At 46.0% G+C, this 17280-nt stretch overlaps 1 protein-coding gene across 18 annotated transcripts in view; it reads right to left on the bottom strand.

The window, feature by feature from the left end:
* LRRFIP1 (LRR binding FLII interacting protein 1) overlaps positions 1 to 17280 on the bottom strand; it is a 125047-nt gene that overhangs the window by 75565 nt on the left and 32202 nt on the right. Inside the window, exon 1 of one of the 18 annotated variants that reach the window (XM_069860572.1) lies at positions 11337 to 11419. The exons of the other annotated variants lie outside the window; for them this stretch is intronic. Within the exon in view, the coding sequence (XP_069716673.1) occupies positions 11337 to 11366 (30 nt within the window). The 5' untranslated portion in view covers positions 11367 to 11419. Of the gene's footprint in view, positions 1 to 11336; positions 11420 to 17280 lie in introns of those variants that run through there. 18 annotated transcript variants of the gene reach the window in all.

Below are 17280 nucleotides of genomic sequence, written 5' to 3' on the forward strand. Positions count from 1 at the left end.
AGACCATGCTTTTGCCAAGGATCACAGAAGGGCTTGGGTTGGAAGGGACCCCAAAACCCATCCAGTTCCAACCCCCATGCTATGGCTGGGACACCTCCCACTGGATGAGGTTGCTCAGAGCCCCATCTAACCTGTCTTCCCCTTCCAGGGAAGGGGGATCTACCACCTCTCTGGGCAAGAAAGGTGAGATCAGATGATCCTTGAGGTCCATTGCAGCCTGAGATTCTATAATTCTGTGTTACGCTCAAGCAAGATAAAAACCCCCAGCAACAACCCAACAACTCCCTGCTCAGCACAAAACCATCCCGCAAGCTGCTTCTCCCAGCAGACTGGAAAATAACATTCAGAAGAACCCGAACAGATGCTTATAAATACATATTCGCATCAATCAGCACTTGCACCGCAAAAATAAACAATGTAACTGTTGTTAATTTGCTGCAATTATAGCAGCATGGTGCATTGGGCTGTATAGAGCCGAGTTTAAACTGGGCGATCAATACTGGATACGTTGGTGTTGGTTGTACTCTCTAAGAAACAGCATTATGCTCTAAGCAATAAAAGAAAGGAGCAAAAGAAAAGGCCGAGGAGGTGGAAAAACCTCATCTAGTTGGGGTCTCAGAGTACTGCAGAGGAGCAATCAGGAATGGTGACTGGATAATAAAAGGGCGGTCTGCATTTCAAAAGCTCTCCTCATGAGTTGGATGAGCCTAAAACACATTGAGAAAAACCAGAATGATAGAAACATTATGGTTGGAAAAGACCTCTAAGCTCATCCAGTCCAACTGTCAGCCCAACCCCGATATGTTGACTAGCCATGTCCTCAAGAGCTACAGAAGGATTAGAGGACACAGTGTTTAAACAGCAGTAAATGGGACAATGGGCCAAGAACAATTCAAGGCACAGTCAGAGCAGAAATCGTGGCTCCGAGGATATTTGTGCCATGTCTTTATTCTCCCTGATTTCATCCAAAGTGCAAACCCCTACCCCTTCAGAGACAGGAGGAAACCACCAAGCTGAAGCAGCTCATTTTATCCGTTGCAATTTTGCAGCAGCAACAATAGAAAACAGAGAGTCATCTCTTCCTGGCACCGGATTTTCTCCGGTTGCCGAGACAAGCAAATCAGGTTGCTCCGTAGCAACGAAACCCTGCGTTCGGTCTCCTTCCTGGTCAGCCGGTGCAGGTTGGGGAGCCCTATGAAGCCTCCACCCAGCAACTGTGCTCAGTTTTTCCATGAGCTGCCAGGCAAGTACAGAGAATACAGTTTTTCCCACTGGCAGCGCACAAGCTGCTGACGATGTTTCTACTAATTTGGCAGCACTGGCACTATTTTATATTCAGAGAGCAGTACTTCAGCTGGATACATTGACAGTCCCTGGAGCTCAGCCATGTTCCACTGTCCCTGGAAAGGCCAGACACACTTCTCCTTTACAAACAGGGCATCAGGGATGTCTGACTTGCAGCCTGGCCCTGGGAGAAACTCGCTAAGTGAAAAGTTTTGCATTTGTAAAACAGCCTGTGGTTTTACCTAAGTCACAGAACCACAAAATAGTTTGGGATGGAAAGGACCTCAAAGATCAACCACTTCCAACTCCCCACCGGGGGCAGGGACACCTCCCACTCGATCAGGTTGCTCAAAGCCTCATCCAACCTGGCCTTGAAAGCTTCCAGGGATGGGGCAGACACCACTGCTCTGTGCAACCTGGGTCAGGTCTTCGCCGCCCTAGCAGTAAAACATTTCTTCCTTAGATCTAACCTAAATCCACCCTCTTTCAGTTTAAAACCATCCCCCCTCGGTCCTATCACCATGGACCCTTGTTAAAAGTCCTTATCCAGGTTTCCTGTAGACCTCTAAGTACTGGAAGGCTGCTGCAAGGTCTCCAAAGTCTCCATCTTTCATTAAACTCCAAAACCACCTGTTAAGCCTACAAGTTATTTTTCCACTTAATTCATATTTTCCTTCATTACAGAGAAAAGGACCCAACTTCACTTCAAAAAAAGAATCCAAGCTGTCTTAAATGCACTTCAATGCCTGCATGGAAACACAAAGAAACTAATACATTTATAAATAATGTCTGCTGGAACAAAATCACACGCCTGAAAGGTATTGGTTTTTAATTAGAAAGAGTGAGGTCTAAGCTGCTCTGGAGAATGACAGCTGGAGGCTGTACAATACGCCATCGCCTCAGGTTCTGTTTCTCATCAGTAGATATGAGCTGGTTGGAGGGTACGGCAGGTTCACATCCCAGCAGAGCCAAATGAAGGGGACTGGGAAGCACACCATCGTCATTATGGCTTACAGCGATGAAATCAGGAACCACGCACACGTAACACGACCAGGAAACGCTTTCCTATTCAGTTGTATAACACCCAGCACTAAGCCTGTTCTTTTAAGACTGATTAAAGCTCCTGGTCAGCTCAGTTTCCCTTCTCCTCCATCAGCAAGAGCAGAGATCAACAGTGATGTGCCATACCCCAAGGAAAACCCCGGCGTGCCCTGCAGCGCTGCCTTCCACCCCAGCTGGCTGCTTGCCTGGAGAGGCACCTCCAGCCTTAAGGCTGGCAGCCTCTCCCCTGCAATGCCAAGCAAGCCTCTCTCTTACAAGCAGCCTGAGTCCAAGAGGAGGGATGCCCTAACTCCTCAAGACTGCCCAGCATTTCATTTTGGTGCAGTAAACAGTATCAGGCATAGCAGAAATTCAAAAGGGACAATCAGCTCTGAAGGAGGCACTTCTGGGCTATGGCAGCTCACCCCAAGGTAGCTGGGGGCCAGGCACTGAAGCTAATTCTTTGGGAAAAATACATCCTGCATTATACGGAGAGGTTTTAACAGAGAACAAAAGGAAAGGAGATGGATGTTAAGTGTGTAAATCTGAAGCATCGCAACAACTCAGCATGAAGAGGCTTGTATGTTCTCATCTTAGCTTAAAATAGATGATTTGTTCCAGTCTTCCTGGTTAATGCGAATTAACACCCCCTTATGTTTACTGGCAAATCTGTGCAGTTCTTGTACTGTCCAACACTTGGAGGATACAAGGATACACCAGGGATGCGACTGCTTCCTATACAAAGCATAAATTACTGAGGACCCCCCCAAACAACCTTTTTTTCTAAATACTTTCTAAATCAATAGAGAAGCCAAGATGCTGGTTTTTCTTTGGCTTACAGGAAGCTCATCGTACCTCAGGATCCATTCAAACACACAAGCGTGCTGTGAACCTGCTGGGTAGGAACTGAGGGATCAGGTAGTCTTTTTAATACTAGTGAACCGTCATTTTCTGGTAGCAGAGAACTGAGAGCACTCAACCCCCTTTGCTATGAGGACAGGTTGAGAGAGTTGAGGTTTTCAGCCTGTAGAAGAGAAGGCTCCAGGGAGACCTTAGAGCAGCTTCCAGTACTGAAAGAGGCTCCAGGAGAGCTGGGGAGGGGCTTGTTACAAGGGCCTGGAGTGATAAGTCAAGGGGGAATCGCTTTAAAAACTGGAAGGGGGAAGACTTAGATTAGAGATTAGGAAGAAATTCTTAATGATGAGGGTGGGGAGGCCCTGGCCCAGGTTGCCCAGGGAAGTTCTGGATGCCCCATCCCTGGAGGTGTTCAAAGCCGGGTTGGATGGGGCTTGGACCACAGTGGGAGGTGTCCCTGCCCATGGCAGAGAAGTGGAACTGGATGGGCTTTGAGGTCCCTTGCAACCCAAACCATTCCATGATTCTATGAAAACACACACTTCAATGTGTCTGGGTTGATTGCATATACAGCGAGCCCCATTCTGCTTGGATTTCCAAACAAGCCCTGGTTCCAAGAACAGGAATACATACACACTTTCTATTTCATCTCTCCATCCTCCTGGTGCTCCACACCCCACCAAATCCTTCAGACAACTGCTAAATAAAATGAGAGAGAGTGCACGGTTCTGTAACTACAGTAACAGAGCCACAATCCAAGAAGCTGGTGATGCCTTGAGTGCTTCCCAAAGCTGTTTTGCATCGTTAAGCTGATGGCGGTTGTGTATTCACAGTACCTAGAGAAAAATCAGTCTCCTAGACCTTGCCCAGAACTACCCAGGAGCTACGTCAAAAGGAAGAGGGAGAGATCACACAGTCATCTCCCAGGTATGCTACAATCACTGATAATTCCAAGGAAGCTTGGCCTCCAAGCCAGGTCACACCCAATTGATTATTTTTGTCTTCAGGGCGTGTTGTGCCAGAGGTAGCTGCAGATGCATGGAAGCAGGGATTCAAGTAGGAATAAGGGAGAATAAACCTTTCCAGACAGGTTTAAACACCAAGACCTGCAACATCAAGCACGCTGGCTCCAGCTTGGCCCATCCTGGTATTAATTCTTAAGCAATGCCAGCAGCCACTGCCCATCACTTAGACACAGAACTTAGCTTATTGCATTTATATCTAAGAAAAAGCAATACTGTTCTGCACTTCCTTTATTCTCTTCAAGCAGTATTTCTTAGAAGTCCAGTCATGTCCCTCCATATCACATTTACCTACTGGTCTTTCAAACAATGGGAAAAAAACAAGTCTCATTTTGAGGAGAAAAGGGCTGACAAGTACAGCTTATTAGAAGAAAAATTAGGTTACACAAGTCCTTTTTTTTTTTTTTTCTGTTCATAATCTTGTTCTTCTAGTGTTCAAGAAAGTCTATAAAAATCTATGCAGTCACAAAGACAGAAGAAACTACATACGCATCGCACTTCATTATCCCTGTCTGCTGCTGTGGGCATCCTGGCACCCTCGCAGCTCGGCTGGCAGAGCTCACAAAACCTCCTTGTAAACCGTAACCAAGGCAATGAACTCCAGTATCCACAACGAAGTGCTTCTTAGGACAACAATGTCCAGTTTCCATCACCAAAACGTACTGCCAGTATCAACAGATGATTTTTCCCGTGAGGCTACGATGCAAGGTGGCAAGGAACCAGGCTAGCAGGGAAGCTGGAAGGCTCTCGGGTAGCCTAGACAGGGCGTATTTATCATTCAGCTCAGGGAATCCATTCAGCTTCCAAACTCAAAAGCAATGCCATCACAAACATATGGAGATTGAATATATTAACAACTTGCTACCATCAGAAAGCATCAGAGATTGGAGATATGGGTATATGAAAAGTTATGCAACTTTTCCCTTTTGGAAGGGACAGAATTAACAATAGTTCCCAGAAATCAGTAAATTCCTGACCTACTCTTAAACTTTTCTGTTCTTTGCTTAATAATGGGGGAAAAAAACCCAAATCCCCAGACCCCACAGGATTTTAAAAGAGCAGACCAAAAAAAGCGAGCTTTGGTTACCAACATCTCACAGAACCCAAGTATACAGACATCTGTGTACAAAAACCATACACAAAAGTGATCCAGTAAGAGACTTTGCCTTGTAAAAAAGGACTTCTATGCTGGTCTATCCACAATACTGGTCTTTGCCATCTCCCAGACTCTACCTCCAACCTAACCAGCTTTAATATTTGAAAGCTGCACCAACCATCCCCACCACAACTGCAGATTTTGCAAAGAGGAAAACACAGTTATTCAAAGGACACCACGCGGAAAGGCCGAGGTGCAGCACGTCCATCTTACCCTCCATCAGGGCACGAGGGGAACACATGCAGCATTTGAAAACTCTGGGAGCACCCTGGTTCGGTTATCATCTCCCCAAGTGAACAAACAAAATGGGCAACCAACATGAAATTCACACTTATAGCTAAGCATAATTATGGTTTGAGCCCAAGTACCTGCAAATATTCACGGCAGAGAATAGCATCTCAAATATACAGTGATCCTATCTTTACTCTAAGATACTTTGCAAACACTGAAGAATCTCATTATCAAACATCTTATCAAAAGATTAACTATCTCCTTTGAGATGTATCCCATCTCCCCCTCTACTCCACTCACATGGGACTCCACTTGAAGCTGTGTCCAATCTGGAAACCCCAACATAAGAAGGATACAGAACTGCTGGAATGGGTCCAGAGGAGGATGTGAAGATGATTGAAGGGCTGGAGCACCTCTGCAATGAGGACAGGCTGAAAGAATTGGAGTTTTTCAGCCTGGAGAAGGCTCCAGGGAGACCTTAGAGCAGCTTCCACTACTGAAAGGGGCTCCAGGAGAGCTGGGGAGGGGCTTTTGACAAAAGCATGGAGTGACAGAATGAGGGGGAATGGCTTTAAAGGGGAAGGGGGAAGATTTAGATCGGACATTGGGAAGAAATTCTTCCCTATGAGGGTGGGGAAGCCCTGGCACACATCAAGGAAGCTGTGTCTGCCCCATCCCTGAAAGTGTTCAAAGCCAGGCTGGATGGGGCCTTGAGCAGCTGAGCCCAGTGGGAGGTGTCCCTACCCATGGCAGGGGGTTGGAACTGGATGGGCTTTAAGGTCTCTTCCAACCCAAACCATTCCATGATTCTATGATTCTATGAAACAGGGACACCCACATAGGAAAACTGGCCAAAAAAACCATCACGGTTCTTCCCATGATACTCTACTTGTAGCCTAATCCTCTTAATCTGAACTGGACTCATCCGCACCTTGCAATCCTACAAGTTTGGTGCAAGATAAAATAAAATTTTCATGGAAAATTTTTCTTGCAAGACATTCCACTTTGTTTTTAAAGTTTATCAGAATACAACAGCTTTGTTTTTCTCTTTCTGTGAATTCCCAAGAGCCAGGAGCAGGGAGTACGACCGGACAGACGCTCCCCTCCGACATTCCGCTGGTGCTGCTGTGAGTTATCTGTGTTTCAGGGGTCAGCATTCTTGGTCTTCTTGCTCAACATTTTGAGCCAAAGGCAGGGAAGAGGAGGAAGGGAAGAGACCCATGACTAATGAGGAATTTATACATCAACGTTGTCCACTTCAGAGAAACATTTGCTTATCTGTTTGCGAGGAAACCCATTTCCAAGATATAATTCAAGCATATAACCAGAGGCTGGAAAGTCTTGTTGACATAGAGCTTTTTTTCCCCCATAAAGAAGGAGAACGTTTATTTTGCAGAGTGCTCCAGCGAACAGTGTGTACAGCTCTACAACGTAAGAAGCAATTAGGGAGTTGTGCCCTGCCTCATAAATTATATTGCCCTGCAGTCACAAGGGGCTGCTGCTAAAAATATAAGTCTAAATAACTGAACTCCATCATGAGCTTGCATGGGTTACCAAAGGAAACCCTGCCATGAGGAACTGATCTTCAAGCGCTTGTTAGAAGTGAGGTAGCAGGTGATCATTTCCATAGATCCTAGCAGTGGTTTAGCAGCATTTATTCCCTTAGGAAATGGTTTTCTTCCCTTCTGCTCATGGGGTTTAAGAGCAATGTTGTTTAAAATTTACTGGTCACTCGGGAAATTCACCGTGTGACCCTCATTAAGTTCAACAAGGCCAAGTGCAAGGTACTACACCTACTTTACTTGAGTAATAGCCTTGATCTGAAGTATGTGATTGCAGTATTACGTAGGGTGCATAAAATCATAGAATCGTTTGGTTGGAAAAGACCTTTGAGAAGATCAAGTCCAATCGTAACTGTCTACTACTAAGCCAGATCCCTGAGCACCTCATCTACCTGTCTTTTAAACCCCTCCAGGGATGGGGACTCCACCACCTGCCTGGGCAGCCTCTGCCAGGGCCTGAGAACCCTTTCAGTGAAGAAATTTTTCCTGATATCTAATCTGAACCTGTCCTGGCACAACTTGAAGTCCCATCACCTGTCACTTGTGAGAACAGACCAGCATCCACCTCACTACAACTTCCTTTCAGGGAGCTGTAGGCAGTGACAAGGTCTCCTCTCAGCCTCCTTTTCTCCAGGCTAAACAGCCCCAGTTTCTTGAGCTGCTTCTCGTGATCCCTGTTCTCCAGCCCCTTCCCCATCTCCGTTCCATTCTCTGGATGCTCTTCAGCCCTTCAATGTCCTTCTTGGAGTGAGAAGCCCAAAACTGAACATATGATTCGAGGTATGGCCTCACCAATGCCAAATTCAGGTGCACAATCACTGCCCTGGTGATGAAAGATGAAAGGCTCTGCCTTCTTGCTAGCTTGACATCTTAGTGCAATACCACAAATAAAAAGAGCTGAATTCCATGTCTTGGTGCTCGATTGCCATTTCTTTCTAGCGAGGGAGCAAAGCTGCTCCCCCTGTTTCTCAGCAAGACAGATCCACGGGCAGGCAGCACACAGGGAGGGGCAGCTGCGAGGCTCTCTGTAAAGCAGCACGCACGCAAAATTCATTCAGCCGTTGGTTTATAATACTGGAGAGCAAACACATTTGTCTTGACGATGCTCCCAGAGAGAGTAAGCACAACAACCACATTTGGAGCCTGCAGTAAACAGCAGTATTTTATCCGGCTTCTTTACAGCATAAACACAAGTTGGGGATGGCTCCAGGGCTGGGCAAACGCCAACTTCTTTTTGAACATGGACATAAACAGAGATTTTGTCCCCAAGTGGTAAAAATATTTGCAATATTAATATGAACAGAAATAGAGGGACTTCCACAAGCAATGCAGTCTGTGGGTACCACATTCTGGGCTGCACCCAACTGAATAAAAGATGGTAAACCTTGAACACAACTCAGCACTCGTAGTACATTAAAACGTAGATACAAAACTCGGCACCTGCGTAAAACAATGCTCAAACTACTAATCTAGAGAAAGAAAAAGGAAAAACTCAAGGGGTTTTGAATGAAAGGTTACCAAACCTGTTTCAGGGATTGCCAAATCTGTGACAAGAAGCTATACATGGCTTTAAGAAAGGGCATAAATACAAGATTGAGTTCTGTTTTGTTTCTCAAATCAAGTCTTCCTGGTTTAATCACCTTGGAAAAAAAAAAAAAAAGGCAATCATTCCTCCTCTTCTACTTGCATAACAGTGAGAAACTGCATTTGCAGGGAAGTCCATGTCCATCAACATCACCAGGTCTCCACAGAACTGCAGTCTGCATCCAGACAAGATTAAGGCTGATTTATTCTTTTAAGGCCAAGTAAAGCTGAGGGGAGACCTCATCACTGTTTATAACTGCCTGAAAGGAGGTTGTAGTGAGGTGGGTGCTGGTCTCTTCTCCTAAGTGACAGGCAATAGAACAAGAGTAAGCGGCCTCAAGTTGTGCCAGGGCAGGTTCACATCAGACATCAAGAAAAATTTCTTCACCAAAAGGGTTTTCAGAAGCAGAGGCTGCCCAGGGAGGAGGTTGAGTCCCCATCCCTGGAAGTGTTAAGAAGACTGTTAGAGGAGGCACTCAGTTATGTGGTTTAGTAGTGGATAGGTACAGTTGGACTCTATCTCAAAGGTCTTTTCCAACCAAATGATTCTATGATAGAATGAGAACACAAGAAGGAAAGGAAGTAACATACCAGTGAAAACTGAAAATCAGGCCTAATAAAAGCAGAGGAGACAGGCACCAAGGCTGAGAGACCCAAGATTTAATGGCCATATTCCAGTTCTTGTTGACAAACAGTTCAATGTGTGTTAAGTGACTGAAACTTAAGAGCTCCCAACACTAAGATGAATGGTCTTGTTATTTTGAAATGGTGCAAGACTGGAGTTAGATTATGTGAAGTGCTGTGCCTTCAGAGTCACACCGATGCGAGACCTCTCCATTTTGCAATAGGTCAGAACAAGTTGTCTCTTAACTTTCAGCAAGAAGGTTTAGAGCTTCACGCCAAGATCTCGCTAGTGACATTGCGCAGGACTTTGCCATCAGTTAGGAGCAATTCAGAACTCTGCTACGCTTGCTCAGAGACCAGGGATTAAATGTCCCTATGGAGGAAAACAAACACAAGCAGGATTTTGAAATCTGCAGGCACGAGGCGTTACATTAGAGAGATTTTTTGCCAGCAGAGCAATTGAGAAGCTACAAGGAAAAAAAAAATTACTCTTTGGCACAGTGAAGAGATTTGTATTTACTGGGTGTGTGGAAGAGCTCGCAGGGAGCAAACAGAGCTCCTTTTTTGAGTTTACTTTTCAGGAGCAACCTGTACAACACAGCAGCTCCCTGCAGACAAGAGGAATAGCCAGGGAAGTACAACTCAGCAGCGCTGACTACAGGAGAGGAGACACAAGAGAGATTTTAATGTTGTCCTTATGGCAGGCACTGGCCAAGTCTGATAGTTATTATACGGGCTTCTCTCTGCTTTTAGAAGACAATAAAACATACTATAACTATGTTGTACTCTGTACTAACAGCATAGCAGTATAGGTTCTTGGGAAAAAAAAAAAGAAAATTCAGTTTAAAAAGTGAATTAAATGCTTATACAGATTTAGCCCCCTTGATGTAAAGGAATGTTCCAATTTGTAGAAGTACGCAGCAAAGCAAGCCTTAAAGTCAATATTCAACTCAGTAGATCAGAGGAGAACTGCTGATGAATTATTCCATCTAAAAAGACCGAGAATGAACTTCAAGGTTGTTTAAACTGGCCTGGAACCCACAAGAGGGAGCAGCAATCAAGCAAAGCAAATGTCTTCTGTGTTTCAAGAGGCACAGTATTTCATCATGCAAAGCCGGATCCCTGAATTTTCAATACAGAGGTTAGGAGCACCTTTTAATCTGACCTGAGGATAACAAGAGCCCACAGTGGAAGGCATATTGTGATCCATTTTGGGCCCCTCACTCCAAAGAGGACACTGAGGGAGCTGGAGCACATCTGGAGAATGGAAACAGAGCTGGGGAACGGGCCAGAGAACAAGGGTTATGAGGAGCTGCTGAAGGACCTGGGGCTCTTTAGCCTCGAGCAAAGGAGTCTCAGGAGACCTTATCATTGCCTACAGCTCCCTGAAAGGAAGTTGTAGCAAGGTGGGTGCTGGTCTCTTCTCCCAAGTGACAGGTGATAGGATGAGAAGAAATGGCCTCAAGTAGCACCAGGACAGGTTCAGATTGGATATCAGGAAAAAATTCTTCACCAAAAGGGTCATCAAGCACTGGTAGAGGCTGCCTAGGGAGATGGTTGAGTCCCCAATCCCTGAAGGTGTTTAAAAGACAGGCAGACAAGGTGCTCAGAGACATGGTTTAGTAGTGGACAGGAATGGATGGACTCGATCTCAAAGGTCTTTTCCAACCAAATGATTTTACGATCCTGTGATACTCCTCTGCATTCCTGCTGAGGCCATGGTAATTCAGCCTTCCTTATATTATTCCCCTTACCAAATGCATTTCAACCATCAGTGTAAAGAAGCAAACCAACAAAAGTCACAGCAGGGTGGGGATCTTCAGAATTAGTGTTAAGGTTCCAGACCCTCCAGACCCCAAACCCACAAATCCTCGCTAACTTATTTTGCCAGCAATTCCCATTTTGCATCCTCACTCTCCACTTCAGCCTTGCTTTTGACCAACTCCAACAAAACCCCCACATTTTTTCTTTACCTACCAGCCTTTCAAAAGGTAATAGCTTCTGCATTCAGTATCACTTCAACACAGCAGAGAAAATATATTAAGAGGTTTGAAAAGGTTCACACTATTGTCTCTTGCAACCGTATGACAGCCTTGTTTTTACATGAAAGAATAGAAACAGATAAGACAGCTGCGTGCTTCACTCTCGGATAGGTGGGCTTTTAAGTAGGAGAATCTGAGAGCTCAAAGCAGATGCTGAAGTTCAATGCTTTGAGGCAGAACCTCCCACAGAATCACAGAATGTCCTGAGCTGGAAGGGACCTACAAGGATCATCGAGTCCAACTCCTATCCCTGCACAGGACAACCCCAAAGTTCACACTGGGGGGCTGAGCGAGTTGTCCAAATGCTTGGGGAATATTGTCAGACTTGGCACCATGACTGCCTCCCTGGGAGCTGTTCCAGTGCTCCACCACTACCCTATGCGGGAAGAGGCCTTTTCCTAAAATCCAAGCTAATCCCGCCCTGGCACAGCTTCCTGCCATTCCCTTGGGTCCTATCATTGATTACAAGGGAGAAGAGAACAGCAACTGCTCCTTCCCTTGTTTCTAAGCAGTAAACTGCTATGAGGTCTCCCCTAAGTCTCCTCTACTCCAGGCTGAAGAGCAAGTGACTTTAGCTGCTCCACATGTGACTTCCCCTTTAGAACTTCCACCCACTTTGTGGCCTCCTCTGAACAACCTCCAGTAGCTTTAGATCCTTTTTATACTGCAGCACCCAAAACTGCACACAATCCTAGAGGTGGGTCTTCACACCCAGGACTTCCCACATCTCCTTGAGGTCACCGAGAATTCCTTGTGACCTTTGCAAATGCAGATAAATCCATTGGTCTGTCTCTGGTGAACTCCAAACTTCCACCTGCTCTTCCCTGGCAGTTACATAAGGATATTATCATAGAATCACAGAACGGTTTGGGTTGGAAGGGACCTCAAAGTCCATTCAGTTCCACACCCTGCCATGGGCAGAGACACCTCCCACTGGAACGGGCTACTCTGAGCCCCATCCAACCTGGCCTTGAACATCTCCAGGGATGGGGCAGCCACCACTGCTCTGGGCAACCTGGGCCAGAACCTCACCACCCTCAGCATGAAGAATTTCTTCCTGATGTCTAATCTAAATCTTCTCCCTTCCCATTTAAAGCCATTCCCCTTCACCATGTCACTCCCTGCCCTTGTAAAAAGCCCCTTCCCAGCTTTCTTGTTGGCCCCTTCAGGCACTGGAAAGCCATTATAATTATATATATAATTATACATTGTGTTAGTGTAGTTCAGACTGGTGCAAAGCACTCGCCTCCTGCATTACAGCGAGAATGCTGATAAAAATGTACGCTTACCAAGCCAACTCCAAAAATCTATCAGCTGAGACCCAAGTGCACAAATGCCAAGTTCATTCAGTTCCTCACAGCAAAAGCCAGTGAGTCAAGCAGCACCACCTGACCATTTTAAGTGGCTCTTCAAAACATTACCTAAATGTTACCTGTGTCAGAAACAGTGTGGTCCCAGCATGAGCAGTGAGGTGAGGCCGTACCTGAATCCTCTGTTCAGTTTTAGGCTTCTCACTACAAGGATATTGAGGGGCTGGAGTGTGTCTAGAGAAGGGGAAGGGAGCTGGGGAAGGGGCTGGAGAACAAGGGTTACAGAATGCATCTGAGGGAACTGGGGTTGTTTAGCCTGGAGAAAAGGAGGTTGAGGGGAGACCTGTCTACAGCTCCCTGAAAGGAGGTTGTAGAGAGGTGGGTGCTGGTCTCTTCTCCCAAGTGACAGTGATAGGACAAGAGGAAACGGCCTCAAGTTGCACTAGGACAGGCTCAGATTAGGTATCAGGAAAAATTCCTTCACTGAAAGGGTTCTCGGGCACTGGCAAAAGCTGCCTGAGGAGGGGGTGGAGTCCCCATCCCTGGAGACATTCAAAAGACGGACAGATGAGGTGCTCAGAGATGCGGTTTAGTAGTGGACATGTATGCTTGGACTTGATCGCAACAGTCTTTTCCAATCAAACGATTCTGTGATTCTAAGAAGCTGTATGAATACATTTAAGATGGAGCTGCTGAAAGTAGGGAGACACAAATGGAATTATGGAAGGGCATACCTTTCTTTAAGTTCAGCACAGACCTTCTGTTAGGAGTGCATTTTAAATACACCATCTAGAACTTGCAGATTTCACATGCATCTTATGGAGTACAACTTGTTAGGGAATGAAAGTGTGTAAATACAGTGTACAGTCTGGATGTGTTTCATCTACAAGCAACTAAGAAAGCTTACTTCCACCTTGCAAAAGCATTTAACACTACTTTAGGTCTAGCCAGTGCTGAGGTACAGGCTTGTGTGCTATTTATACACAGAGATAAAGGTGCCAAAAAAGGTTTTAACAAGCCTTGAGGTCATCAAGCCTCAGTCCGCCTAGGAGATGTAATGTTCCTCCTACACAGTCAGTTCTTCACAGAGCAGAGAACAGGCAGGATAACGTAAAACAGGGGAGCGACGCACTGCTGCTCTGAAAACCACATTTCAGTGAGCAAAGACAGAAGCTAGAAGTGTCGACTGTTTGCCCAGCATACAAACACATCCAGTTTCGCACGCAATGCATTAGTTAAAAGCAGGTTTAAGATTTCATCTCAATAAAACATGCAGAGCTACAGAGTTTTACACCGTTACACAATTAATGAGATGGTCACTTCACAGCGGGCAGCAATATCACAAAATCACATCACTGCTCCTGTCATCCAGGGGAAAAAAAAGGCCGTGGAATTAATTTCTTATTAACTCGACGGGGCTTTTGAAATCCTGGCAATGTCACGGTTATCTACAAACAACCTCGAGTGTTCAGAGGACGCTGCGGAGCCGTGCTGATGGCTCGACAGGAGCTGCAGTCAGCAAAGTCCACTTCACTGAAAGCCTGGAGTGCTGAACACTGGAAAAGACACGGGAGCACTGGAGGACATAACCACAGTTTATGCAAAACCAGCACAGCATAGAGAGCAGGTCTGGGAAAAGCAAGGCTAAACACCTTCAAATGGGAGCAGCTTTGACGTAAGTCCAGCCACATAACAGCAACAACACGCTAAACAGTCCAGGTTTTGACAAAAATGTCATCGTAATCGTTCAGCTGGAACAAATTTCTTCGAGATTCTCACATCAGATCTCCGTAACATGATGCACTCCACCTGCAGAGCCACTACAGCTGATATGCTGGCAATTCCCTGAACACAGGGAAATGTTATACACAAGAACGGGTCACAAAGAAACCCACAAAAACACACTTAGCAGCTACAATATCAAATAATATTTCTAAGCACGTCAAATCACAGAACCATGCAACAGTTTGGGTTGGGAAGGACCTCAAAGCTCATTCAGTTCCACCACCCCTGCCACGGGCAGGGACACCTTCCACTGGACCAGGCTGCTCAAGGCCCCATCCAACCTGGCCTTGGAGCAGGGATGGAGCAGCCACTGTTTCCCTGGCAGTCTCTGACAGTGCCTCATTACCCTCACAGGGAAGAATTTCTTCCTAATGTCTAATCTCAATCTTCCCTCTTCCCATTTAAAGCCATTCCCTCTCGTCCTACCACTCCGGGCTCTTGTAAGAAGTCCTTCCCCAGCTTTCCTGAAGCCCCTTTCAGAGCTGGAAGCTGCTTTACGGTTTCCTCAGAGCCTTCTCTTCTCCAGGCTGAACAACCCCAACTCACACCACAAGCACAGCACACTGATGCTTATAAACCTTCCTTTCCAGTGGCCACTTCTGAACCAGAAATTGTCATGATTTGACCTCCTCTGACACAGGGTTTCCCCATAAAACCACAAACAGGCCGACTAAATTTAAAAGATTGCACTTAGCTTGGTCATCAGGCACAGGTTTAACACCTTTGGAGAGAAATCATCCAGATTAAGGGAGACCTCATTGCAGTTACAGCTTCCTCACAAGGGGAGGAGAAGGAGCAGGCGCTGAGCTCTTCTCTCTGGCAACCAATGACCGGTCCCAAGGGAAGAGCAGGAAGATGTGCCAGGGGAGGATTAGTTTGGACATTAGGAAAAGGTTCTTCACTCAGAAGGTGGTGGAGCACTGGAACAGCTCCCAGGGAAGCACTCACGGCGCCAAGTCTGACAATATTCCGGAAACATTTGAACAACGCCCTCAGCCCCGCAGTGTGAACGTTGGGGGTGTCCTGTGCCGGGACAGGAGTTGGACTCAATGGTCCTTGTGGATCTATTCCAACTCAGGACATTCTGTGATTCTATGATTAAGTGTAATGGAATATCATTCCAGCCCTGTTGCAGTGTTTACTCTCCCCAAATGAGTATCTATTCCTGCTCTCTTATTTATAAAATATGATTTTAATCATTCATGGTTTGGTGGCATCCAGAGACCAAGATCACAACTCGTCTGTCTAAGTATTTACGCTGCAGAAGGTGCTGTAGTCCTGATGGACAATGCAGCCCAAGTACAACACGAATACCACTATCGGGTCAATAGTATCCAAGTTATCTGGCCGATACCATCATGCACATCAAAACAAACCACTTGTTGATTGGGATTAAACACATTGTCTGCTCCACGTTAGATGTTTCACGCTGTTTAGCTTTTGCTCTCAAAACGGCATAGAATCATAGAATCACAGAATTATTTGGATTGAAAAGGACCTTAAAGCCCATCCAGTTCCAATCCCTGTCATGGGCAGGGACACCTCCCACTGGATCAGGGGCTCAAAGCCCCATCCAACCTGGCCTTGAACCCCTCCAGGGATGGGGCAGCCACGACTTCTCAGGGCAACCTGTGCCAGGGCCTCCCCACCTTCTGCGTGAAGAATTTCTTCCTAATGTCTAATCTAAATTTGCCCCTCATCTTATCACTACATGCCCTTGTAAAAAAATTCCCTCCCCACGTAGATAACAAAGCAGGCAACAGCTTGAGAATGCTATTACTAGAATTCATTTCTCAATTTCATGCAGACTCACGTGGCTTAAATACTATGGATAAGGAAAGTTTTCTTCTGCCACATTCACTGTAAAGGCAGATACCCCCACCTCCTTACAAAACCCACCATACAGCTTTCATTCTAGCCTTCTCTCCTATGAAGAATTTAAAGTATATACAAAATACCACTTTCCCTCACTGCATGGTTCTTCCTAGTAGTGTAAATTTTACATAGTAAACTGTCATTGAGTATTGAACGTTCTGCCCACACAAGAAACCATATCTATTTGACCTTTTAAATCTTGGTACGATATTGCATCCGTTGCAATGACAGCCATTCCTCACCATCGCCAAGCCAGACGACGGGTTTATTTTCCCTTAATGATGTTTAGGATTGAGCTTCTGCAGCGTTCTCACATTAATTTCATTGCGGTGGAAAGAACTAAATAGGCCGATTATCATCAATTCCATAAACCCCTCTATCCATAGGATCAATGAGGTGCACACAGAGGCAGCTGCAGAACCTGAATATTCACGTGGTGAGAGCTTTGGCGTTTACAAGAGGCATTCACACATTTCTCCTGCGCTGAATCCACACCTCCTGCACTATCCCACTTTCACAGCTCGCGGACAGGCACGCTTGATCCCATCTCCTTAGGGCATTAATAAGCACTGCGAGCACGGCAGCTGCCACCCGCCCTGCTCCATCCTTCGGAGCAACGACAGCTCCGCTCTTAACTAGATGGATCCGAGCGACAAGGGACAGATGGCCAAGGCGTACTCACCATGTGCTGCTTTCTGCAGGAGATACAGGGCTTCACAAAGCTGTTCCACTAAGAAAAAAAGCCTGCCTTGGATGCTGATGGATGCCAGGGGATGCTCCTCTACGACCACAGATTACAGCTCCCTTTCCCTTTGTTCTGCTTTCACATCCAGCAGCAGTGAACCCAGACTGCCCAGTACTCCCTGCCCATCCAGACTGCCCCGCAGGGTGGTATGGAAATGATTTCTC

Source organism: Phaenicophaeus curvirostris, chromosome 7 (assembly GCF_032191515.1).
Source record: "Phaenicophaeus curvirostris isolate KB17595 chromosome 7, BPBGC_Pcur_1.0, whole genome shotgun sequence".
Lineage (NCBI taxonomy): Eukaryota > Metazoa > Chordata > Aves > Cuculiformes > Cuculidae > Phaenicophaeus > Phaenicophaeus curvirostris.